This window comes from Nanorana parkeri, unplaced genomic scaffold, assembly GCF_000935625.1.
Source record: "Nanorana parkeri isolate BGI_ZX_2015 unplaced genomic scaffold, ASM93562v1 scaffold28, whole genome shotgun sequence".
In the NCBI taxonomy this organism is placed as follows: Eukaryota; Metazoa; Chordata; class Amphibia; order Anura; family Dicroglossidae; genus Nanorana; species Nanorana parkeri.
The window spans coordinates 2,219,235-2,246,825 of record NW_017306296.1 but is presented as its reverse complement, the minus strand read 5'-3'; the positions used below and the strand labels follow the sequence as shown (position 1 = coordinate 2,246,825).

General features: G+C 41.2%; 1 protein-coding gene across 1 annotated transcript in view; it reads right to left on the bottom strand.

Annotated features, from left to right (window-relative positions):
- Positions 1–22,653: 22,653 nt before the first annotated feature.
- PLCB1 (phospholipase C beta 1) overlaps positions 22,654–27,591 on the bottom strand; it is a 510,797-nt gene continuing 505,859 nt past the window's right edge. The window contains exon 32 of the mRNA XM_018566842.1: positions 22,654–24,177. Coding sequence (XP_018422344.1) covers positions 23,941–24,177 — 237 coding nt within the window. The 3' untranslated portion in view covers positions 22,654–23,940. The remainder of the gene's footprint in view (positions 24,178–27,591) is intronic.

Below are 27,591 nucleotides of genomic sequence, written 5' to 3'. Positions count from 1 at the left end.
TGTGTTTGATGTGCATTCCAAATGCACGTCAAATGCAGGAAAACAATGGCCATTGACCTGAACCCTTAGGCCTATGACACACTAGCTAATACGAACTAATGGAATTTCTATAGAGGGCATATAAACTACTCCCCTATTTCTACAGTGTCACTCCCTCGTTGTTTGGATCAACAAGGCTCGCTCCCTTGTGGCAAGGGAGAATGTAAAGGACACTCTAGAGCAAGGGTAGGCAAACTCCAGCTCTCCAGCTGTGGTGAAACTACAAATCTTATGGGACATTGCGAGACAAAAAGCCACAGGCATGACTCCCAGTGACAGATGCATGATGGATTTGTAGTTTCACAAAAACTGGAAGGCCGAAGTTTGCCCACCCCTGCTCTAGAAAGTGGCAAGTTTTTTTCTTTGCTGTCACTGGTAAGTGGCCACCATAGTCTTTGCAGTTTGCTAATAAGCAAGTAAGGTGTTAAAAGAATCAATTTACAATTTACAATCATGACATAGTCCGATCAACTGGGAATAATTAACTCTACTAAATGGGTCACATGGCCAATCCCTGGTAGATCAAACTTGTCAGGATCCCTCATCGCTAGCAGTAACCTGTCAAAGACATTGGTCACTTGTTAACTGACCACAGTAAACTAGACCGAGAGCTGATTGGTTGTAAACAGTCACTGAACATTAGACATTATCATTGCTTTTGGCAATAGAATAAAGAGCTGAATAAGGACCTGAAATAAGTACTGAAGCAGTCTGTCCTGAGATGCCCCATTATATGTCCTATCAATTCACAAAGCCTTTGGACTATTTTCATCACTTCTCTACAAACAAGCATGTGTTATAATCCTGCATCCACACACTCTTTAGAATTATAATTCTACCTCTTGCTCTGTCATGAGTCACTACTCAGGGTCCTATTTGCTGACTGTCAAATTGTCAGGCCATTTTCCAGTGTTTGTTGATCTATTAAAATGCTCACATTTTGTTTAGCTGTATGTCTGCATAAGCCATGATGGCTTTTATTAGCACATTGTGATGTTTGCTGTCACTTTGTTATATTTAGCAACATTATGTATGTAAGGCATTAGATCCAGTGGCTTATATGATTATTCCTTCATGTTACTGTGAAGTTTAGGCAAATCACTAGGGAATGGCAACCAAATATAGGGCAGGATTTAGGAATATCTGACTGTGGACACCTGGGATTCAATTAAACTGATTGCTCATCTTCCATGAATAATGGATACCATGACTGTTACAAATTGCAATTTCACTGAAAGCTGCAGCCCTGGTACATAAGAATATTTTAAAGGGCGGTGACTAAAAAATCCATAGCTTGGAAGCTATGGACACTTGTGTGCAGATGATTTTTTGGCAGTGGCAGTTTTAGGCAGAGAATAGAATGCAACTCATACAGTATTGTATATTAGCATGCATGCGAAGACTGCATACATCAGCTATCCTGCATTTTCATGGAAAACATTCAGAAGCAAATTCCAGATTATGAAGCAGGACTGGATGTTTTCATAGGTAATCATTAATACAATCAATTATTATTATTTTTTTTTAATAGCATGTAGACAGATGCTATTTTTTCTGCATGCATTTTAAACTCATGTCAAATGCGGGTCAGCAGATTCTTATTGACTTCAATGGAGTAGTATAGTTGTCAGTTCAGAAACTGCTTTTGACCTGGTTTGCATTGCGTTTCTTTGGACACATTTTGTCCTATTGAGCTGTGTTTGAATCACTAGCAAGGTAGGTAAAATGTAGGCTTTTCTTGTAAAGCAATACAGTTTGCATTAAAGAAAATCATTTGAGCAGCACTGTGTATGAATGGAAAAGGTTGTATTTCACAAGAATTCTTGTCCACTCAAACTTTTAAAATGATTGGGACTAGAAGACATATTAATGGCTGTATTATAGTGTAGAAACCCTGCCAAAAGCAAGACTGTCTCTTGCTGAAATTTGGTGTTGGCAGTTGGGCTGTAGTTATTCTGAGATCTGGTTGTTTATGTTATATGGGTTCATTCGTTTTCTCCTGAGCCCAAGGAGATTGTTTGCTTCTGCCTGCCTCTGGGGAGTGTTGTCCTGGAGATAAAGTGAGAAGTTACATTTTTGTGAGTTATGAATATTTACTCTGCCCTGGCCAATCACTGAGAGTTTTATACCAGTAATATGGGCTAGGGAAGGGGATACAAATATGCAGGGCCGGCCTTAGGCCTTTAGACGCCCTGTGCGAGAAAGCTTGACAGCTAACCACCCACGTGCATCCCCTTCACCCACACTGAGCCACTCTTACCTGGCTTCTCCCCACTTTTTCTATGTCCCGCAGCCTGCTCAGTCCGGGTACTGATGAGATGCCCCGCCTCCTGCAGAGCCCGCACTGTATTGAGAGCTGCACATTTCTTGTGACAGCCGCTGCTTGAGTCAGTGAGAGGCAGCCCCGGAGCCTCCGTGCCGCCTCAATGATGGCCCAGCCTGCACGGCATCAGAGGGGCCCGGGGACCACCAAAATTCTCTCGGGGACCACCGGTTTGCGACCACTGTTCTAGACGGTCCTTTCTTCCCAGGCTTTGCCTGGAGAATATGTCTGTGTGAAGGTCCAGTCCTTCTCTCCCAGTCTTTGCCTTGAGAGGATGTAGTGTTGGATGGTCCTTTTGCTTCCAAGGTCTGCAGTCTGAAGAAGTGGTCCAAAGGTCCTTGTCCCTCAGATCCTTAGGGGGTCAGTGCCACAATACATATGGTGAATCTGAGGTCTGGCTTCCAGAACTTACCTGCTCATGTATTTAGCCCATGGTCAGTGGTTCTCCTTGTTGCAGTCAGTCATCTGGAGTGTGGTCAAACATGGGGCATATGGATATGGATCAGTCTTCACACCTGCATTTGCATTACATTAATACACTTAATCATCCTGTCCATCTGCCTTGGCATGTCTAACCATAACCATGCATGAGTGGATGTTGCCGCAAAACCTGATTGGTTGAGATCCCTTTGAAAGGCAGCTTGCTTCACTTGTATATTGGCTATAATTAGCATTGTTTGGCTTGTTGTTTGCAACTTCTGACCTTGCTCTAAGCCTTAGCTATGTGGTTCCTTTATGCTTTGGTTATAACTCACATTTCAGATTACTCTTGGCAATTTTCCTTGGCTTTGTCACTGTTCTCTTGCATATATACTCCTGGCTGGTTATGATCACTATAATATAACTGACTACCTTGTTTTGACTCAGAACTGCTGTACGGTCCAGTCTCTGTCCCTGTAAGACTATGACTATCAAGCCCAAGCTCTATTATGTGCTGCATAAAAGTTCCGTAGGGCACCTGAGCATCAGAAAAATACACATATAGAGCATTTTTAAAATAGGGCTGCTATAGGTGGAAAGCGGTGCAGTAGTGGTTACTTTAATTTGACAATGAAGAATACTAAATCTAATTGGGCAAATACTGGTAACACATATTTTTTTTTAAAACAGTTTATATTTTGCCTGAAATTTGGTGGCAAAAACACATTTTGAAAGAATTGGAGAACATATATAAAGCAACTAGATGCCAATTTTCATGTCCAAATTTGCTTTACAAATTGACAGATGGAATTTGATTGACTGTTTACAGGCAATACCTGCTTACCATTCTAAATATTCTCAATGACATGTGGAGGTCACCCGTAAGCTCCAGAAGTTTGCTTTTATTTTCAACTTGTTCCACAAAAAAATGACAGCATGAAATTGATTGTTTGTTTTTTTGTACAGTGCAGCTAACAGCAGCCCCAGGGGAGAAGCAGAGCGTTCCTAGAACCATGAAGACCATTATTTTCTAATTCTTATGTTACATCATGCTCGCATAACACAAGACCGTATACACAGAACAAAACAAGCAAATCAAATTGTAAGTTTTTTGTGTAATTTTAGGATACACATCTGAAGCACATTCCACATGTCTGTGATGTTTATTTGCTGGGGTTAAATTAAGTGTAAATCATACATTTTAGAGCTGTTGTTAGAAGAAAGACAGGATGTGAAATCTTTCAATGGACAACCAGAGCCGGATTTACTCTCCCTGCCGCCCCAAGGCCAGGTTCCACAATACGCCCCGCCCCGCGCCGCCAACCCCCCCTCCCCATCAATTGGGAATGGCAACCAGATGGCAGGGCGGCGGGGTTAGTTTCAATTTTTTTTTACTGTTTCTTTATTTTTATCACTTTTTTTTTTATTTTTTTTATTTTTTCTTTAAATCAATGTAATCTTTTTCTTCCACCTAACTTTATTGCTATCACACAGGAGAAAACAAGCCCCTGTGTGATAGCAAGGTAGACGGCGAGGTATGAATCCACCTTCGCGCCCTATATCTGATAGCTGGGGGGCCCGTCGCGACGTGATTGGTCGGTGGCCGCACACTGTGGAGCCGGTGGGCGGAGCCTCGGCCTGCCCCGTCGTGATTGGATGGCGACCGCACACTACGGTCTGCCGCCGGGACACCTTACACCGACGCCCGCAACTTCCACACAAGGTCACCGCTGCCACCCCGAGGCCGGGCCTCAGTGGCCTTGTGGGAAATCCAGGCCTGGTGACAACTGTCTAAGTCTATATTTTACACTTCATATGTCACATCCCTTCCCATGTAAACAGAATGAGGAAGTGCTGTGCTTGCAGTGATCTGCCACAAGCACTGTGAACCCCAAAAAACCATTGGGACCCTGCAGGTCCTTAAAGTGACATTAAAGTCAAATGTTTTTTTTCTACTCCCCAATGTTAATTAAAGCACTTACCTTAAATGATGTCTCTTAATCCGATCTTCGTCTTTTTTCCTGTTCTTTTCATCTGTCCCTCCAGCGCTGCGGCGGGTCTCCAATCCAGTGCTGACTCATCTGTCCTTGCTGGCATTCCTGTCCCATAGACTTACCGTATTTTGCGGTCTATAAGACGCTCCGGACGATAGGACGCAGGGCTTCTGTGACAGAAATTCTGTCAGAGAAGCTGCAGTTAGTGACCGCTGAGATAGGTGGCGCTGTCTCAGTAATTGCACAGAGCAGACGAAGAACGACCCCCATAGGTGAGGTCCTATGGGGGACCGTGACAGATAACGGTCCCCCAGAGGAGCGGGGGACCCCGAAAACCACGGTGGGGGCGGACACGATCGCCGCCGCCGCCGCTCGATTTAATACAAGGGATCTAATTAGAAACGAGCAGCAGCTCCCACTATACATTCAGCGCTGCTTGTCAGGAGCAGGGCTAAATGTACAAAGAGAAACTACTTGCCCGGCTCCCGAAAATGCATGTCCCGGGCGTCGGGCGATAGGTATTTGATCCATAAGACGCAGGCACATTTCCCCCTCCTTTTGGGGGAAAAAGTGCGTCTTACGGACCAAAAAATACGGTATCTTGCGCCCCAAGATGCTTTGCGGCCGCCCGAACAGTTTCAGTTTTTCGGACGGGAGCCCGCAGCAAAGACAAGGGTAAGTTTAAACCGTTTTTTTTTTAAAAATTACTTTTTGCATATATCTACTGCTTGCTAGTAGATATATGCAAAAAAATGGAGGGTTTAGAAACCCTTTAAGCTGCTGGAACTAGAGAGAACCTCTGAGTCTGGTGCATTTTTCGAATGGCGCTGGGACAAACCATCGCTGTTCCTGTGCCATTTTAAAACAGCATCTGGGATTCAAGTGATTTTAAATCACTCAGATATTAAAGTGTATCTAAAGTCTTTTTCTTTTCACTTTTACTAGAGGGATTAGAACCTTTGGAAAGCAATTGCTGTCTATGTCCCCATTGGGAAGATTTACTCTTCTCAGTCTGTTACTGGGACTTAAAGAGATGGGGAATTCAAAAGTTTGAGTTGTCACCAGCACAGTAATAGAGGGTAAATCATTCCATGGGGACACTTGTTTCATTGACATCTGTCTAAGAGGACATTCCCCTCACTCTGGAAAGATCCCCTCTACCCATTCCCTATTTTATCCAAAATGGAAAAAAAATAGTTTTTGCCTTAGATTTACTTTAATCTTCTACTAACTAGTGAGCAAAACTGAAAATAAACCAAAAATAGACATACAAATCAAAACAAGTAATAATGTAAAAACAATACAGATCGTCAAAATATGTAGCTAGGTAGACGCTTAAAGCATGAGAAAGTACAATTACCGTGTACAGCTGATAAAAGCTAGCTTCCATATCAGCCATTAGGAGTTAACACAGGTAAGTATGACAGCTTTCGACTTTTATCAAATAAAATAAAGAGGCTTTTTTTTTTTATAGAACTCTGCTTTATTTCAAGGTCCCATTTCCCAGGTCATTTCCTATTAGACAAGGCAGAAGCAATTAGTGTGCCTCATTTTCTGCTGGTCATGCCCTAGTGAGCAAAACAATTGTCATTGGCTTTGTATGCCCTTTGCACCTTGCGGTCCCTATGGAAGAATCTTGCTTGTGCTGTACCGAACATGTATATTTGGAGCTATTACTCGCTGGGAGTCTGATAATATATACTTCTTAGAACAGGGCTATCAGTGCCCAAAATGCATTGAAATAAATCTTCCTCTCAAATACTATTTCCCCTAATATTAACATAGCTCATCCGTTGAAACTAATACATAACCCTCCTCTCATCGGAACCCTATAACTTAACCTAACTCCCTGAAATTTAACCAAATAAATAAGTATACCTTATTAGATTAGAAATGTAATTCCACTAGCCAGAGGCTCTGCCTGTAACACCTGGTTAACAGTGAAAGACCACCAGTGTTGAGTCCGGAGGGCCATCAAGCAAAGAAGGAAATATCACATACAAATTTTGAGAGCTCTTTAGACCACTTTCTTTCCACCAGCCAGTGGATCTATTTGTAAGATTTGGTTAACAGTATTTTTTAGAAAATTTGGACTGGAAGAAACACTGCTGGTGTCTTTTTACCATTCTTCCATGGAGAGTGTACGAACATACTGAGGGGAATTTATCAAAACTGGTGCAGACAAAAACTGGAGCAGATGTGCATGACAACCAATTAGCTTCTCTCTTTCAATTTCAAATCTTAACTGAACAAAGCTGGTTGGTTGCTATGCACATCTGCTCCAGTTTTTGTCTGCTCCAGTTTTGATAAATTCCCCTGTATTTAGTTGTTACATAGTTACATAGTATTTGAGTGTCTATGTGTGCTTGTGCGTGTGTGTAAATGAGTCCCTGTGTGGTCTGGTTTTTAAGAGTATCTGTAGCCCTGTATGTTATGGTCTCTGAGGAAGGTATCTAAATGCTTTTTGAATTATTCAATACTTTCTGCTAATACCACTGCTTGTGGCAGCGAGTTCCAAAATGTAACCGCTCTAACTAAAAAGAATCCCCTACGCCCTGTGTGGTTAAATCTTTTCTTCACTAATTTTAGGTTGTGGCCTCTAGTCTTTGTTATGGAGTTTACTGTAAAAAGTTTATTGCTGATATTGCCATCACCAGTAAACATTTTGTACATCAACATCATGTTCTCTCTTAATCACCTCTAGCGTGAACAAGTTGTGGCATGCAAGTTGCTCTGTATTGGAGAGGAGTGCGCTTCAAAAAGTTATTAAAACTGCACAGAAAATCACTGGTTGTCAGCTGTCTCCTCTGGACCATACTTTCAACATTTGTTATCTCTGGAGAGCAAAAGTATTTTTAAGGATTTTGTGCTTATGTATTATGTATTTGACCTATTCCCCTCCAGGAGGTGCTAAAGGAAAGTTATGGACAAATACTGTAGATTTAGAGCTGGCTTCTTTCCGAAGTCTATAAATATAATGAATGACAGTAAATTGCTAATGATCCCACCCCCTATGAAAAATGGCAATTAGTCAAAAAAAATGTGACTTGTATAAATAAAAATGGGATTAGTGCAATAGTTATGGGAATTGTTTTATTGAGGTGTATAGTTTAAGGGAAGTTTTTTTTTATAGGGTTGGCTGGTGTACTAATATATATATATAGATAGATAGATAGATATATCTATATCTATATATATATATATATATATCTGGATATATAGATATATATGTATGTGTATACACATTTAAAGAAATGAAAAAACTGTATTAAAATTGTAATACTCAATACATACCGATAACAAAAGATGAATACAAGTCACTTTTGACTTCTGCAATTACAAGAGGTGCTCAAAGTGGTTACCATCAGCGTCCAGACACTTCTGATTACGGCAAACTACTGCTTGAGCAATGTTGACCAAAGTGTCCACTTGTATCGCTGTGCATGTTGTTTCAATTTCTTCCTGAAGTACCACCAGTGTAGCCAGTATTCTACCATACGCCGTATCCTTTAAGGCACATGTGTCAAACTCAAGGCCTAGCGGCCGAATCCAGCCCTCCAGGCCATTTCCTAGACTTCTACTTTCAGATCTAAGTATTAAGTTATTTCTAAAACCAGTGATGATCGAATGCAGAGGCAATTATGATACAGATTAGATACATTTATATAGTCTTACAGGCCCTTTGAGGGCAACCATAATGTTGATGCGGCCCTCGATTAAATTGAGTTTGACACCCCTGCTTTAAGGTCCCCCATAGGTAGAAGTCAAGGGGTGTTAAGTCAGAAGAATGTTGGGGAAACTCATCCGCAGCTTTTCGTCCTATCCATTGTCCTGGCAAATTCTCATAGAAGTAAGTGGTGAGTGTGGCGAGTGTGTTCCAACACCATAGCAGAAGAAGCAGGACTTGTTGCTGTGCGAGGCCTCCTGGATCTTCCCATGTGCACATCACACACAGTACCATGCGTCTTAAACTTATCACGGGGAGTCATAGTACTATGTGTCCACAGTTGTTTACAAACATTGGAGTCGTCAGCTGATCACTCCAGTGTTTGCTCTGCACACAGAGTATCCGTCACACAGAGAGCCGCTGTCATCCTGGCACTGAGAGGATGACAGCATCTCTCCTACCGGCGGCTACTCTCTGCACACCGCTCAACCATCCTGGATGACCGCTCCATCCTCTGCCCTCCCACCAGCTGCAGCGCTACATTTCTCCTTGGATCCCCGCTGCCTCAGCCCATGCAGGCTGGGGAGAGCAGCGGGGATCCAAATAGAAATGTAGCGCTGCATTCGGCAGGGGGGCTTAGAGGAGGGAGCTGTCATCCAGGATGGCCGAGCGGTGTACAGAGAGGACCCACGAGGAGAAGAGTCACGGTCACCCTGTCAGTTTCAGAATGACAGCGGCTCTGTGTGTGGCGGAGCAGAGAATCGGTAAATATCTATGATATTTACCGATCCTCTGTATGTAGAGCGAACACTGGAGTGATCAGGTGATCGCTCCAATGTGAGAAGAGAGGCTACAGATGCATTTTTTTGTAAATAGCTGTCACTAGCGACTTGTCAGCCGCTGATGACAGCTACATTTTTACACAGGATCATTGGGGGAACCTTCTGGTATAAGTTTATGGTCGCTAAAGTGACCATGAGTTTATAGCAGAAGGGAGAAAGCCACCGATGTAAGGCTTACTGCGTTGGCAGCTAGAAACAATTGTGTTTTGCCGTAAGCCTTACTTCAGTAGCAGCAAAAGGGCTAAGGCACAGGTACACACCAGGAGCCCCACACATCACAATGGCTGCTGAAACCCCCAGTGTGGCCCCACACCAAATTCATAGAAAAAATATGGCAACTGTACAAATCAAGCTAGCTATAAATTAATTTGTGAGGTTGCCATATTTGTTTTGTTAATTTAGAATAGCTCACACTCCGACAGTTTGGCTTTAAAACTTGCTTACTTACGTAATTTGCAAGGGCACAATTTGGGATTAACAATCAAAATGGAAAATAAGAACTGGCAGTAGAGACGCAAATGCCAAAAAAAGAAGAGAAGAACCTGTTTGAATAATCACTTTGTTTAGAGAAAGACTTAGTAAGTCACATTTATTTACAGTAGGTCAACATTTCAAAGTCACACAAGCGGAATACCGCGTCACCTGAAGGACACAGACTTTAAAAACAGCAGCACAACAAAACCCTTCTGGTGACGACTTGATTGTTTATGTGAACATTTATAAATGCCTTTATGTTTTCATTTAATGAAGGTCATTATAAAAGATCACCATTGCATACCCACTATGAAATGACAAGGACAGCATACACACCATTGTCTCATTTTAGGAATGTATTATATTTGTCATGCTTATAATTTATTGTTCAGCTCTGTGTTTATAATAATGGATTCATTGGTCAGTTCCTAAGGCAGAGATGGAAGAGAGGGGGCAGCAGGAACATGGGAAATTTACACTTTGTGAGCTTATTTATACAAAAAGAAAATAAATGGGGAGCAAAAGCAGAACTATTGTCCATTATGACCAAGCAGAATACTTGATTAGTTTTCATAGACAGTAAGTGTACATTCACATCAGCAGCCGTGTGTGTCCCCGGACAGTGCTGATGCGCTCAATCATGCTGCATCGTGCTATTTCTTTTACTTTTTTTGTTAGAACTTTATTAAAATGTAACAAGTGACATTTCATTCAGTTCTATGGGCTGGGCTCACCAAGATGCAATGCTGTTGTACTACGTCTCACTTCGGTGCACTTTAGAAAAGTACTGCATGCCCTACTTTTTTTAAGCACACACCACCAAAACACGGTGGTGTCAACGGAGCCCCTCCATGACAAGGAAAATTGCCTTGCACAGGCTATGTGCAGCACAATTATGGTCTCTGCTACTTTAACAAGCTAATAACTAGGCTTGCAAAGGCATTTGATGCACACAAAGTGCTACTGAGGAATATATTTAAATTAAAAATGTGTCTGCTTTAAGGGCCCATGCACACCTATGTGTTGCAGTAGTGCAACACACATTAACCTGTCATAGCAGTGTTAGTGCATTTTGGTGGCATTCATTTTCAATGACACCGCAATGAGATAAGGAAATGCTCTGCCATGTGTTGTGGTGCACTGCTTTGCTCAAAATGGTGCATGTATGTTTTTTGGTCTGTTCTGGTGCTTTTGCAGATCAAAATGGATGGCCTTAATGCAACATACATTAACATGCAACATAACCTGCATGAGTTAATTCAACAAATCAGAATGGAAAGGTGTGATTGAGCACGAACAATCAAAAGGCCGCAGTAATGATGTTATAATAGTCAGCCAGGGGCTCCAAGGTCAAGAGTCCCAAGGCCAAAGTGATGATGTTGTATGACTTACTGGTACATTCATGATTCAATCACCCCTAAGTGATCATCCAAATCACCCCTTTGACATGGTAAAGCATGTATTGGAGTCTTGTATGTCCTAAGAATTTCAGTGACAATAAACGTCTTCTAGAACTCACAGTTCTTGCTATCTGCATGACAGCCTTGTTAATGCCTTGTGGGGTGAGGCTGAGACACAAAGTACTGTAGGGTAGTCTCACTGTAAAATAATAGATATGAACAAGAGTGGTCCTCAACCCAAAATGAAAGAACAGGTTTGGGTAAAGCTCTCCTTTAAGGAGGATATTTAAGTAAAATCCCCTTCTTTCACTGGATTCACCTTGTGCAGCCTCCTAGCAGACAACAGTGAAACTCCAATACCACTCATGTAAAGTGCATGGGAGACTGAAGTCCAACCAGAAAAATACAATCAATGATTCCTTTTAATAATGACTGTATCTGTATGTTGCACAACAATACCAAATTACACCATTAGAAGGCACTTCAGTCCTTTAGCACATGGTCTTGACTATTCTTTTCCTAGTTTTTCCTCTTCCTACTTGCCGTTGGGCTCCTTTTCTTTCTAATAGTCCTTTCTTCCAGCTTCACAATTTTATACAATACTGCCTGACCTATCATTGGCTGATGGGTCTATTATTTGTTTTTTACTCTGGAAGTGAGCCCAGTTGGGTCATAATACACTCCTGGTAGTGATTTTTCAGGCCCTGACAAGGACTGCTATGGTTATCTCACACTATGGCCCTTTACTATGCCTTGTTTTTGTCAATTGTGATTTGTTTCCTTCTTTTCATTGCTTATTTGTTAATGTATTTTTACATTTTAAATAAATAAAGAATATGTATAAAAAAGAAGGGGCTTCAGATCTATAATTGCGCAGCTCTGTCTCTGAAAAAAACGGGACGCTGTAAAATAATGGATAAAATCCCCTTTAAAGGAAACCTGTCTATCTGCCTACTTGTTCTGGGTTGTTGCTAGACAGGGCTGTACAGTTTGGTAGAGGTCTGTAAATCTCAGGACTAGGTGGAGAGAAATGCAAATGCTTTGCCAAATAGAACAGGTCTCATATATGCATTTCATATGTGTATTTAACAGTTTGCCCGTAGTTTAATTGAAGACATAAAATTATATTATAAAAATACCACCGAGGCATCTTTGTGTTAATAGTTTTATTTGTCCTTTGGATCTGTGATGAAAGCACAACGTTACAGCTGGAAGAAACACCATGCCACAAAATTGCATAGAATTTTTAACCCAAATTAAAAATTATTTGTGAACTATATACTGATTTGAAATGAACAATCTAATTACATAGGTACCTTTTATTCCTATGCCTCTGACATATAAATCACAAAGTCCAATAAACCACTCACAATATTAATACCATATTTACTATAACATTCATTTTGCAATTTTAAACAATGTCCTTTTAGTGTGTGAGCTTTTTATTAACAATAAAAAAATTGAAGTATGATAAATTCAAAATGGCCGGCATTTGCTTAAGAGTTTTTTTTTTTTCTTGTGTATCGACTTGGAAAATCCAAGTGGTTCTCAGTAGTATACAGATATCCAAAGTATACAATCAAGATTATCCATTGTATATGCTCTATTTTACAAGACAGAAAATTCACTATGAACTATTTCACATGTTCAACACTTAACAAGGCAAACACGGAAAAGGCAAAAGACCATTACATAAGAAAAACCCTTTTTAATTTTTTTAACTTTTTTAACTACTTCAAGTAAAATTAAAGTGCGCCTGCTGCCTATAAGCTATAGAGACAGATATTTTGGAACCTCATGTTTCAAAGTGTATAAGAGGAACTGCCTGTTGTGAACCCGGCAACCAGTTAGAACTCGACCCCTCTCATTAACAGGTTGGTCAAAATTAAAAGTGTTCAGGGCTCACTAGGTAATAGAAGAACAGAAGTAAAATAGCCATCTGGCTTAATAACAACATATGAAAATGAGGAAAAATATGATTTGTTTGCACTCAGGTGTCTATCGCAGTGAATGAGTGAGTGTTGATGAGATGAGGGTGTCCATTCAATTGCTGGCAGTGGATCCTAAAGAGAGCAATCTGCAGCCAGCACCCATATAATATACTACATAACCAAAAGTTTGTGGACAATGGCCAAAATGATTGCATTTAGTTGTTTCTAGTGAAGGATATTAATAATGTTACAGCATACAAAGACATTTTAGACAATTGTGTACTTCCAAACTTGTGACAACAGTTTGGGGAATGCCCCTTTCTGTTCCAGGATGACTGTGCCACTGTGCACAAAGCCAGCTCCATAAATATGTTCTGTGATGAGTGTGGTGTAGAAGACCTTGAGTGGCCTGCACAGAGCCCTGGCCCTATTGAACAAATTAACACCTTGGATAAATTGGAAGGTGGATTAAAAGCCAGGTCTCCTCATACAACCTCAGTACTTCACGTCACAAATGTTATTTTGGCTGAATGGGTACAAATTCCTTCAAGCACACCCCACAATATTGTGGTAACAGTAAAGCCTATTTTAGCCAGAAAGAGATGCGTGTGGCAACTCCATATGCAGATCAAAATGGACGGCCTTAATGCAACATACATTAACATGCAACATAACTTTGGAATGGGATGCCCAACAAGCACAGATGGGTGTGATGGTATTCAAAAGTCCACAAACATTTGGTCATATATTGTATCTTACTGATTATAAGTATGATGGAAAAATGTCCACAAAAACCATCCACTCTAAAATAAAAAGCATTTGCTGCAACAGGCTTCTTGACAATACCTGGAGTCGCAGCTAAATTATAGTCTGGAAGCTCCTCCTGCCATAACTCAGTTACCAACCAAAATTGCTAGGCCTTCATTTCCCTGAATGCTGTCAGCCTAACTGCATCCACCCTAGATTACAAAGAGGAGAATCTGTTTGTTTTTTTCCTAGCAACAGATACATTTCTTCCTTTGGACAACGTTTTTACCAAAGGTTGTGTCTTGAATCACATCTCTGAAGCAAAATATGAAGGACTACCACCACTAAGACATCACAAAGTGCCACAGCGTTCAATGACAAATCCCCATTATACTGACAGGAGACAGTTTCATTGATATTGGTTCAAGCAACACTAGTCCTTGGGGAGGTGACTGAGAGAAGAACCGTCTCACAGTCTGTGTTGTCATTCAATCAAATTGTGCTTCTTAATATTTCATATTGTACAAGGAGAAGGAAAGAGAATTTGGTAAGCTCAGGCAACACACATGGTGTAAGACAAATCTCTTTTCAAGCACTTTATTAGATGAGGTTCAATATTGTTTCCTCCACTGTAGGTGACAGGGTCTCCTTATGATCCTTACTGTTAAATGTTTCACGGTTATAGCCAAAACAATGCAAGATATGTAACACATTACATTACAGTTGCAAAAAAATGGTCACTTCATAGATACAGTATAAACATGTATATATACAGTAAACAATGAGAACATCTGCGTTTCAAAATTAGTACAGTCAATATACATGTCTCTTCTAAACCGATACTTTATTTAGAAATAAAAAGTAGGTCTGGGTTGGAGTTAGTAAGACAACTAATCATTGACAAATATTGGTAAAACACAGATGGTATATTTGTCATTAGGATTTGTTATATCCTTCAAAAGTGAAACATCAAGTTCCTCAAAAAGGCTTTTCTATGATATTGTAATTTATAGTATTGATATATTATAAATTGTTGAAAAACTTTCTGGCAGTAAATATGTCAGAGATGCAGCTAAAATTAATAAACTAACATAGAGGTAACTTGATTTTAAATTATCAGGGTGACAAATGTATTTCCTATAGAGAAACAATAGAAAATAAGACCACACCTTCTTTTCCACCATAGTTATGTCACAGCAAGCCTGTCATATAGCCCAAGTGAAAAGAAATGGCAGAAATCTAGTAGGTAAATGATAGACCAGGTAGAGTCAGAGAATGAAAAATGGAAAATAGGTGATCCATTTATCACTAAAATTATTATTTTATTTAGATTGGAGTTGTCTTTTAAGCATTGTGACTTAGACCTTGTTCACATGAGGCTTTATGGTCCAGTTGTGAATTTCTGCACAGTCTGATCATCAGTTTCTATCTACAGGTAATCGCTCCATGAGTGATTACATCCAAACATTGATGGACTTGCTCTACGCAGGCTGAGCGGCCGTAGCTGTCCTGAACTACCTGTGATTCCTGATGCGAGAGTTGAATGGTGAATGAGGCCTTAGATATGAAAACAATATCTATGTGTATATATGTCTATTAATGTGTTATAAAGTGCTTTCGCAGATAACATTACTCATATGTGTACTCGCCCAAATGCTCTGATGCCTAGCTCGATACTTGAGGTTCCGGTATCAGGATTGATTGGCCGGGAAGCCGGCTCCATGTTCCCTCGTCACATGGAGACGGATTCCCAGGCAATCAGGAAGCCGGGCAGCATGTAATGACTCGCTGCCCGGCTTCCTGATTGGTCGGGAAACTGGCCAATCAGGAAGCCGGGCGCCATGTAATGACGCAGCGCCCGGCTTTCTGATTGGCCGGGAAGCCGGCTTCATGCACATCGTGATGAGAGAGCATGGAGCCGGCTTCCCAGCCAATCATTACACAACGCCGGGTCCTGTTTGGCCAGAAAGCCGGCTCCATGCTAATCGGGACGAGAATCATAGAGACGGCTTCCATGCTAATCAGGAAGCCGGGTGGCGAGTGTTACATGCCGTCTGGCTTCCCGGCTAATCAGAAAGCCAGGGAATATAAATATCGGTACTCGATACTGAAAAAACGGTATTGGCGCATCCCTAATATGTACAGAATAATTCCAACTCCTAAAGCTTGTCAGCTATGCTGTACTTGTTAGAAATAGACTGAACCATGAAATATGTCACCTTCTGTTCTAAAGAAAATGACACACAAGGCTCACAAAGACAAAAAAAACACCAGGATAAGGATCCTTACTTAAAAAAGTGAAAGGTATTTTCAGTGAGTCTAATGAGATTTAAAAATGATGCATGGCTAAAATAAAAATCCTTATCCTGGTGTAAAGCTTTGTGGTTTGAGCCTATAGTGTGTTCAGATTAATGGCCAACTCTACACAAAATGGATGTCATATTTTTGTGTGGTTACAGGCAAGCATCCGATATGATAGTATGCTAGCTCTTGGTTGGGGACTTCGGAATGCTTAGTTCTGCCCTACTGCTGCAACCACATTACAGAGCCAAATGATAGTATCTCTCTCCTAATGGATTTTACATATACTAGAAAAAATATTATAAACATAATTTTGGAATTCTGTTACAAGAAAGTGATACCTTCATTAACAGGAAGAGGAGGAGACAGGAAAAGCTGAAGGAGAATCTCATTACTGGAATTAGGCCTCACTGCCCATCTAAGTGAATTATCAATTCTATGTGAAGCTGGCCATTAAAGCTGACCTGCATTCCAATGTTAACTATCATCAGTTTCTATCTACAGGTAATCGCTCCATGAGTGATTACATCCAAACATTGATGGACTTGCTCTACGCAGGCTGAGCGGCCGTAGCTGTCCTGAACTACCTGTGATTCCTGATGCGAGAGTTGAATGGTGAATGAGGCCTTAGATATGAAAACAATATCTATGTGTATATATGTCTATTAATGTGTTATAAAGTGCTTTCGCAGATAACATTACTCATATGTGTACTCAACCAAATGCTCTGATGCCTAGCTCGATACTTGAGGTTCCGGTATCAGGATTGATTGGCCGGGAAGCCGGCTCCATGTTCCCTCGTCACATGGAGACGGATTCCCAGGCAATCAGGAAGCCGGGCAGCATGTAATGACTCGCTGCCCGGCTTCCTGATTGGTCGGGAAACTGGCCAATCAGGAAGCCGGGCGCCATGTAATGACGCAGCGCCCGGCTTTCTGATTGGCCGGGAAGCCGGCTTCATGCACATCGTGATGAGAGAGCATGGAGCCGGCTTCCCAGCCAATCATTACACAACGCCGGGTCCTGTTTGGCCAGAAAGCCGGCTCCATGCTAATCGGGACGAGAATCATAGAGACGGCTTCCATGCTAATCAGGAAGCCGGGTGGCGAGTGTTACATGCCGTCTGGCTTCCCGGCTAATCAGAAAGCCAGGGAATATAAATATCGGTACTCGATACTGAAAAAACGGTATTGGCGCATCCCTAACATGTACAGAATAATTCCAACTCCTAAAGCTTGTCAGCTATGCTGTACTTGTTAGAAATAGACTGAACCATGAAATATGTCACCTTCTGTTCTAAAGAAAATGACACACAAGGCTCACAAAGACAAAAAAAACACCAGGATAAGGATCCTTACTTAAAAAAGTGAAAGGTATTTTCAGTGAGTCTAATGAGATTTAAAAATGATGCATGGCTAAAATAAAAATCCTTATCCTGGTGTAAAGCTTTGTGGTTTGAGCCTATAGTGTGTTCAGATTAATGGCCAACTCTACACAAAATGGATGTCATATTTTTGTGTGGTTACAGGCAAGCATCCGATATGATAGTATGCTAGCTCTTGGTTGGGGACTTCGGAATGCTTAGTTCTGCCCTACTGCTGCAACCACATTACAGAGCCAAATGATAGTATCTCTCTCCTAATGGATTTTACATATACTAGAAAAAATATTATAAACATAATTTTGGAATTCTGTTACAAGAAAGTGATACCTTCATTAACAGGAAGAGGAGGAGACAGGAAAAGCTGAAGGAGAATCTCATTACTGGAATTAGGCCTCACTGCCCATCTAAGTGAATTATCAATTCTATGTGAAGCTGGCCATTAAAGCTGACCTGCATTCCAATGTTAACATAAAGCTAAATGAAACTGCCTCTCTAGTTTCCTTCAGTGCTGGCTACATGTCTGGAGGCCTAGGCACTTGGTCATGTGATTTCTGCTAAAGGGGAAGATTAGCCAAACTTAAAAGAGAAGTAAAACCAAAACCTTTTATTTTACTTTACTTTTCTTTCGGGTCACAAGATTACATTTACTAATATATGCCTGCTATCAGCTGCCTACACTGTCTAGCTGATAGCTGGCTCTGCCACCCTGCTGCGGGCTGAGAACCAGAGGTTGGGTGCCCATCCTATGCATTGTCTGTTTCTCCAGTGAGTGGTGACAGTCACGGCTCTCAACAGGGAGAAGAGAATGAGAGCTCACCAAGCGGCAGTTATATGATTGCTCAGCTCTCAGTGTTAGAGCCGCCATGGGATATGTAGGGTCTGTTCCCTGCCAATATGTTGGGGCTGCACTGGGCTTTTTTTATAGGGCAACCACAAGGCAATACAAGGCAAATTGCCTTGCCACAGATGGGCTCAGTTCACACCACCTTATGGTGGTGGTGTGCGCTGAAAAAAGTATGGCACGTAGTGCAGTGTGACGCTGTACAACCGTATTACACTCTGCTGAGCCCATAGAACCTAATAAAATATCACTTGGGACATTTTGATAAAGTTGTAAGAAACAGTGCGATGTTCTAGGCACATATATACCAGCAGCCCTGCAGTGTAGTTACGCCCACCAGTACTTCTCCTTAAGCCAGCATGGATGTCATTGTCCGCTTACTCAGGAGTAACTATGTGCACAAGCATCTCCCCTCTCCTCCCCCCTATGCCTGTTTCCCCGATAGCAGTTATTTCCGATGGCTAATGATGATGCCGCCAAGGAATAAACAAATATTTTCCTAAAATAGAAGTGATGTAAAAGTTCCCTGTGTGCACTACTGTATAGAGCAGGGGTAGCCAAACTCTGGCCCTCCAGCAGTGGTGGAACTACAAATCCCATGATGCATTACAAGGTTCTCACAGACATGACTCCTGGAGAGAGATGCATCATGGGATTTGTAGTTTCACCACACCTGGAGGGCCGGAGTTTGGCTACCCCTGGTATAGAGGGAAAGGGAAGTCTGGGGAACTCTTCCGGAAATCAGTTTTAACTCCTCAAAGCAAACCATGTGACCAAGGGTCTAGACTTTCATATGTATTGCTGCACTGACGTGAGCATGGGCCTGCATTTTCTTGAGCAAATGTTCCAACCCTGCTTTTACAATGTATTTATCCATCCTCGCAAAAATATAAACACAGCATTTTAGTATAGGTTAACTATAGACTATATGAATCCCAGCCTATTTGGTAAAGCACCATGTTATTCTTAAAGAAGAACTCCAGGAAAACTTTTTCTTAATCCTTGCAGTGGGTCTAGCTACACACTTCAAGGGTTAAGGGTAAAGCGCTAAAATAACAAAGATATACTCACCCAAAGCTCTGAGTTAGCCAGCTGTCACAGTGTTCTCTCTAGCCTGTCTCCTCCTCCACCGCAGAATCCTCCAAGGCTTCCTCATGCCTATACACAGTGTATACAGTAAAACGTAATGATTTACGGCACATTACACCGCTGCAGAGGAGGGGGAGAGAGGCTTCAGGGACCAGTCTAAGAAGAAGCCAGCTCAGAGCTTCAGGTGAATATAACCTTTCTTTTTTTTACCTAGACAAAAACGAGCAGTTAACCCTTGCAGTTCGGCGGTAGCCCAGCTGCAAGGGTTAATACATATTTTTTCATGTAGTTCTTCTTTAAAGCATATCTAAACCCCAAATGCATACATTGCAACATAGCAGCCCTTCAATGTGATGGCTGCATTGGTTTTATTTTTTGAAGCTTTTTTTTTAATTCCGCCAATAACACGATTCTAGTCCTAGCATGACAACTCACAGTTCTGAATCAGGACAAAAGAAACAAGATAGAACCACAGAGCAATGTAACTGATAGTAGTCAGGCAGAGAGCACAGGAAGCGCACAAGATTTCTGGCAAGATCAACAGGTATTTTTTAACGTATGAAATAATTCATTTTCGGGTTTAGATACACTTTAATCTGCCAATAAGTGTCTATCTAATGTGAGGTATGAGCTGGTTTTCTTTAGAATCCTATGTAGACTCTTCTATTGGATTGCATGCATTGCACATCTCCATAAAACATTAGTGCTTGTCTATGTTTCTGTCTCCTATGGAAAGCAAAGATATGATTGCTTTACATTATCCTTGGCTGACACATGAATTAATTAAAATATGGTAAACAAAACAATTTCATATTTGGAAATGTCTTCCAATTTGGGCATCTACATTAAACAGATGATCCTTTTATGCAAATAAAAAATATGGAGTTCTTTTTCCAGGAACTTTTACATTTATTTATTTTACACCTCAGAGATAAGTTATATTAAAGTATAACCTTTGTTGTAGTTACACTTAAATTGAATTCCTCCTGACAGTCTTGTACTCACCTGTCCCCAATCCAGTGGTGAGATACTGCCAGCTGTCCTCTGAGCCATGTCCTAGTATCTGCTCTGGCCTCTGCAGTCATGCACTGATGATGAACAACCTCTTCATAGGAGTTAATAGTGCAAAAAACATGTGCATGCTCAGCTCAGATGATTTTGACAATCAGCAGCCAGCCTAGCCTGGGATAACTCAATGGATCAGTGACATGTGGGTATAAGACTGGCAGAGGGTGCTGGGAGCAGTGAAACCTACAAAATGGCCATTGGTTTACTGAGATCTAGCACCCTCCACTTGCTCCTGACCATATTGCCCATACTTCATGCTCTATATTCAGAAAGAGTTAACTATTTATTTAAAGAAGAACTTCAGGCCGGAATTTTATTACCAGTTGCAGTAGGGCTTCCCCTGCACTGCAAGGGTTAACTGCTCATTTTTGCCTGTTGTAAAAAACAAAAAACAAAATGTTATACTCTCTCTATCCATGGAGCTGGCAGCGCTCCCTTCAGCCTCTCTCCTCCTCGATGGTATGTCCCTTGGCATCCTCCCGTCCTATGCATTTTATTGGACGTGATGACTTGAGAACTCCTAGACTGCAGGTAAGGGGATAGGCACTCCAGGGATTGGTCTAAAGGTGCCCAAACACCTTACAATTATCTACAGATTTTCTGTGGTCAGATGGAAAAAGTTCCACAGATTGGCCCAGGTGGAGATTACTCCATCCACACAGTTAAGATGTAGATGGAGGAATCTGTTGCACCTTTTCCATCTGACCACAGAAAATCTGCAGATAATTGTAAGGTGTATGGCCAGCTTAAAGGTGGCCATACACTCTACAACCATCGCAAGACTTTAGTCTTGCGATGGTTGTAAAGGGATTAAAAAAACGTACGATCTGCCTATCTTGGACAGGCAGATCGCACTCTCGATCATCGCAAGCCCGCCCTCCTGAGGGGCGGGCTTCCGATGACCGCAATGCTGAACGGGCAGTGTGCGCGTGCGCACACCGGCCCGTTCAGCATTTATCTTCCGAGCACCGTTCTAACCAGCCGAGAATCGTACGATTCCCGGCTGGTTTTCGAACATGCTGGTTCGACAGAAGACGTGCGACCGTACAGTAGAAACGGTCGCACGTCTCCGTTCACACTGCTCGATTATCGTACGAAAACCCGATCGCATACGATTATCGTACGATAATCGTGCAGTGTATGGGCACCTTAAGAAGCAGCTGGCTAAGGGGATCAGGTGAGTATAACTTTTTTTTTTTACCCTAGGCAAAGATGAGCAGTTAACCCCTACAGTCTGGCGGTAGCCTCACTGCAAAGGTTAATACAATTTCTGCCTGGGATTCTTCTTTAAAGCTGAACTCCAAGCAGATATATAAAAACAATTATTAATGCAGTTGTGCATTTATTGAAACAATAAAAAAAACATTTTTAAAAGCAACTAGGGACATTATTAGAATTTGACTTGATTTCAGCATCTTGTAGACCCTTGTACAATAGAACTGTGAGACTAGGAGAAGGATGAGCAGCACTGGGAGCCAAATGTGCTGCATGCAAATATACAGACAAGGAACATGCTGACAGGAGGAGTGCATTCTGCTGAGCTAATTAGTATTTAGCTGTTCCTTTAGGGTCCAATTATAGGCAGAGATGTGACCAAGCGGTATTGTTTAACTACACTACAGAAAAATCAGGTCACCAGCTAGTCTGGAGTTCAGCTTTAAGGTAAATGATAAAGTTTAGGTTAGAGATTCATGACAAACTGATACAATTATTATAAATATATACGCTCGGCTAGACACAATTCATATCTTGTAAATATATACATTTCCTGCTCTTTAATTTCAGTTAAATGAATATGAATAAAATAAGACATAAAAACCTGGACTATAATAAATTTAGATGTAGCTCTACCCAGCATAGAAGAACATTTGTCTTCTGCAGGCACCCACACACTACTGCCAGAAATAAGGTTGTTGAGTTCATATTGTTTAAAAAAAAAAGCCTACAATCAACAATTAACAAATAGGTACAACTTCATACATTTAGCCACAATAAGAATGTGACTCACAATACCTCCTGAGCTATGAAACCCTTAACAGCTCATTTGAATACTGCTGGTCTGACAAAATGGCTGCCGTTGTGTCGCCTGGTGAGGGCGGCCCCAAGGCTGGTAGTTCACAATTTGATCTGAAATCTTGCTCTTACCATTGTAATTCCACCAACATGAAACAATGTCATTTATAAACAGAACAATTTGATCACTTCACAGAAGCTGCAATATTGTACAGCTTAATTCCCGTGTTTTAATGGAGCACGATGTTTTTGTTTGTTTTTTTAATTTTATTCTTGTATTGTTTACAGTTCTCAGAAAAGTTTACATAAACTATAATACTTTAATATTTTTGATCCTGCAAAATATATTTATATATTTATTTATATATATATCTATATATTTTTTTAAAATGTATATCCAAAGACTACTTTAACGTACAATACAACACTAATACCACAGGAAAAAGAAACTGTTACACCTATTTTTATTTTACTAATTTGCAGAATCTAACCAAGAACTTAGTATCCTTTGTTCCGACATGCACAATTGGCTCCCTTTTCTTCTCCTGAGGGTTCAGTCCCCATAAATAAAACCCACATGCTCAACACCTCTGTGTGCCGGAGGTATACTGTGGGTACACGCATAAACTGATAAATACTTCCTGCAATGCCCTCTCAAGCTTTGACCACAGTCAAGACGTTACTGTCGTTACTTATATAACAAGTACATAAAATATAAAAAGTGCAAGCAACCAGTGCTTGCAAATCAAAAGGTTTAATCTTTCAGTGCAAACGTAAAGCAAATATTTCGTTATTCAGGTGCAGTTAAAAAAAGGACAACCGGGCTTACCTATTAAGGCAATGCAACGTGCAGTAAGCCATAGCAGCCAATTTCAGTGTACTGAGTCAGATCAGCAAAAGCTGATTTCTGATTGGCTGCCAAGGAAATTGGGCTTTGCACAATAGAAATGTGTTTGGCACTGCTTTAGTGAGTAAGCCAAAATATCTGTCAATTACTGTGTAGCTTGACACCAGCATTAACGCTGGTCTGTAGTCTACTGAAAGTAGACTTCAATAAATGCTCCTTAGAACACACCATACTGATCTGTTTTGCCTATTTGGTAATGTGTGTTTGGCTGGAAGCTAGTTTAAGTTGTGCAACACCAACAAAGAAGCCATACAGAACTAAATGCATGTTAATTCCCACATAGAAACTCCTCCAAGACATAGAATAATGTTAAATAGTTACAAAAATTACTGCTGAGTGCAATACAAATCTACTTCTTCTGGAAGTGTGCATTTAAAAGAGCACATAAGCTTCCTGCACCGACCACTAGAGGCAGTGTTCACACCGCACACAATAAGTAACAGGCAGTATGTAGGCGCCCCCTGCCAGCATAAAAAGATATTGCCACCTTGCAGCCACCATTAGAGTGATGTGTCAAATGACTTTTCTGGAGTTCCTGCTTCTCCTTCCTCTTCATGATCCAGACTTTTATGATTTCCAGAATTGGGGGATTTGCCACTGTCAGGCGTCAAGATTGCAGAGCTATGTTCACCATCCTCACTGAATTTTCCCTTCATTGTTTCTTGAACAAACTCTTGTATTTCCATGGGAAGTCGTTTGAATTTGTCTTGATATTCTTGGTCAAGTTCAACCTGCAACTGGAACACAAACAAAGGACATAAGTGAAAGGTTTTCAGCATGCTGCTGTTTGATTAGAATTATTAGGCTACAGTATGTGTATTAAATACTTAAAGTGACACTTAACTCAGGAGTTAAATCTTAAAAATGCATAAAAGTACCTCAACAAGTAACAAAAATGTATCTTATTTGTACATCACTAGGCTGTAGATTCTCTAATCATCTCTGAATTTCTGGTGGCACTGTCCTACCTACTGGATGATGGCTACTTTTATTCCCCATGGTCCCTGTGTGTTGTAAAGTAGCCATCACTCCAAGCTCACTCCCGTGATAGACTACAATCTCAATACAAATTATTAAAGTAAACATGAGATTGTACTTCATCACTGGAGCAGGCTTGGAGTTGTGGCTACTTTACAAAACACAGGGACCATGGGGAACAAAAGTAGCCACCCTCCAGAAGGAAGGACAGTGTCCGCACCAATTCAGAGATGATTTGAGGATCTACAGCCGAGTGATACACAAATAAGATACATTTTTGTTAATAGTTAAGGTACATGAATGTATTTTTAAGATTTAACTCCTGAGTTTAGTGTCACTTTAAGTTATAATAAAGTTGTTTATTTTTTTCAGAAAAAAAAGCAAAAAAATGTACCCAATCACAAAATAATTGAAACAATCACATGATCACTCCAAATATTGCTATAAGACAAAATGAATTCCTGACATTCCTTTAGCATGCCAGACTGTCCAAAGATTCATCAAGTTCACCAAGGTCAAGCACATTGTTGGTAGGCCTTACTCCATTCTCCATTCAAAAGGTTGCCAGTTGTATCAAGCTCTGTAGACAGGACCGGACTGGCCATTGGGCATACCAGGCACTTACCCGGTGGACTTGGGCCAAACACAATCAGCCTGATTGTGTTCTGCTCGGCTGGCCCGCTATGCCCAATGCAGAACGTCGGGGACTAGCCCCTCTAAAGCTATGGATCAGCCTGCTCCGTGACCGGCTTCATGTTGATCTGCTCTGCCTGCTCTGAGGAGGGAAGTGAGAGGGGTTAATCCACATGAATCGTCCACTCGCAATTTGCATGGTGCAGCGTGCTGGGTGGCTGGGGAGGGGGTGGGGGTGCGTGGGAGGGGGGGGGGGGGGGTCTGTCCATTTGCATTGCTATGGCAGTCTGTATTGCAGGCACTGAGACAGGCAGCTAAGGTCAGACGATGTGCCTGTAGGTCCCCGCTGGTGTGTACGAGTGAGGCGTCGACCAGCCACCTGTCTTCCTGTCTTTATGATTCGCCCATGCAGAGAGTTGCATGCCCAGAGAGAGAACATGTAATTGAAGAAGCACATCCAATCTATGATGTCTATTACACACTGCCTACATGAGAGTCCACACTGACCACCTGAAAGCCCACACTGGCCACTTGTCAGCCTGCACTGGCCAACTGACAGTCCGCACTGGCCAACTGACAGTTCCCACTGACTACCTGAAAGCCCGCTCTGGTCACCTGAGAGCCCCACCGACCACCTGGCAGCCCCCACTGGCCACCTGAGAGCCCCCACTGACCAGCTGAGAGTCTGCACTGACCCCCTGAGAGCCCGCATAGGCCACCTGAGAGCCCCACTGGCCACCTGCCCATACTGGCCACCCAAAATCCCCACTGACCACCTTAAAGCCGCACTGACCGCCGGAGAGCCCACACTGAGTCCACAACTTATAACCCCACTGACCACCTGAGAGACAGTACTGGCCACTTGAGAGTCCACAGTGACCACCTTAAAGCCCCACTGCTCACCTGAGAGCCCTACTGGCCATTTAGGGAGCACTGACCTATACACCGTGCTTGGGGTGCAGAGGATGGCTGGGGATATCACAAGACTTCTCTGTAGTAAGCTTCCTATATTGTTACAGCTTACTGTATTTACTAGTGGCTGGCCCCGCCCCACAATTGTGCTTCTGTGTTTGGCTCTGCCCCTGGAATACGAGGGGCAGGCCTATCAGGGTCATGTGATTAGGCTGCTCAGTGTAAAATGCCCGGGCCTATTATTTGTCCCATTCCGGTCCTGTCTGTAGATGTGTGAGAAAGGCACTGGATTTCCTGTCTACATAAGGAATATTGTTGTCATAGCTGCAAGGTAGATACATTTTCATTTTTTGACAGTTAAAGAAATCCATTACTGTCTGCAGGTCTAATACCAGGCTCTAAGTTTGTAGTGCAGAACTGTTAGAACCTCTTTCAGGTTCTGTCTGTGTCCCTGTGGAAATTTTTATCAGAAAAGACACAATAAAAACGTTATAGAGGTTCAAACACTTCCACTACTCTAATTAAATCTGAAAAAAAGTTTGAGCCGTAGCAGGGCATTTGATTGTATGCCTCTTATGAACTAGAGCAATTATTAAACTTCCGCTATGGATTCAGCAACCATTTTGTAATTATTTTGGAACTCTAGCTAGACATAAAACGACACATTAGTGCAAGCCTGTAATGAATACATTAAATGTATTTTTTAATGCAGGCAGTGTAAGTACCAGAATTTGACCTGGTATCAGTATCTTGTTCTGACATAAAGCATGCTGATAGGAAGAGGAAGCAGAGTCACTGAGCTGCTTCTCCTTTCACTGTTCAGTCACACAATGGGACGGGTCCAGGATAATCTGGGTTTAGAAGAAGTGGGTTGAATGATGCTGGCCATCAGACTGAGGATAACTAGCAGCAGAAAATACATACTGCTGGGGAAATCTCTGGATTAAAGCTGAATATTGCAGCAAAAACTGGTTTTGTTATGTTTTCTTTTAAAGAGTTATTCATTTTAATCCTACTTAATTTTAAGTTCTGCTTTAAGAAAATTAAGTTAAAAAAATATAGCACAACATTTGTTATAGAATAAACAAGGCTTTCCTTGACAATATTGTCTTACAAAAATAACTTAATTTTCTATCCAATCTATAGGAAATATACATAAAATAAAAAAGTGTGTTTTTTGTCAATGTTAGTTCTAAAACAGGTAGTGGTACTATAAATAAAAAAGAATACTTTTTTTCTCAAATTTTTTTCCATTATAATTGCACTAAATTTAAATTTCTGGTGCAAAGCATTGCAAAGTTATTAAGTTATGACTAGTTATATGAAAACAAGTCTTTATTAGGATATTTATTGTATTTCAAATTATTGAGAATTTTCTGTTATGTGACACAAAAAAAAACAAATTAAAATTTTAAATGATTTTTAAACATTTATGGTAAAACAAAACAGACATAAAAAACATTATCAGAAAAAAAAATAGCTATGGGGAAAAGAGGAAGGCGGATTACGGTAAACTAAGAGTTAATAAGGAGTTAAATAAGAACATATTTTAATTCAATTTACTTGTAAGGTTGCTTTTACTGATGTCATATGCAGTTCAAAGGTCATCTTTATTATCTACATATTAA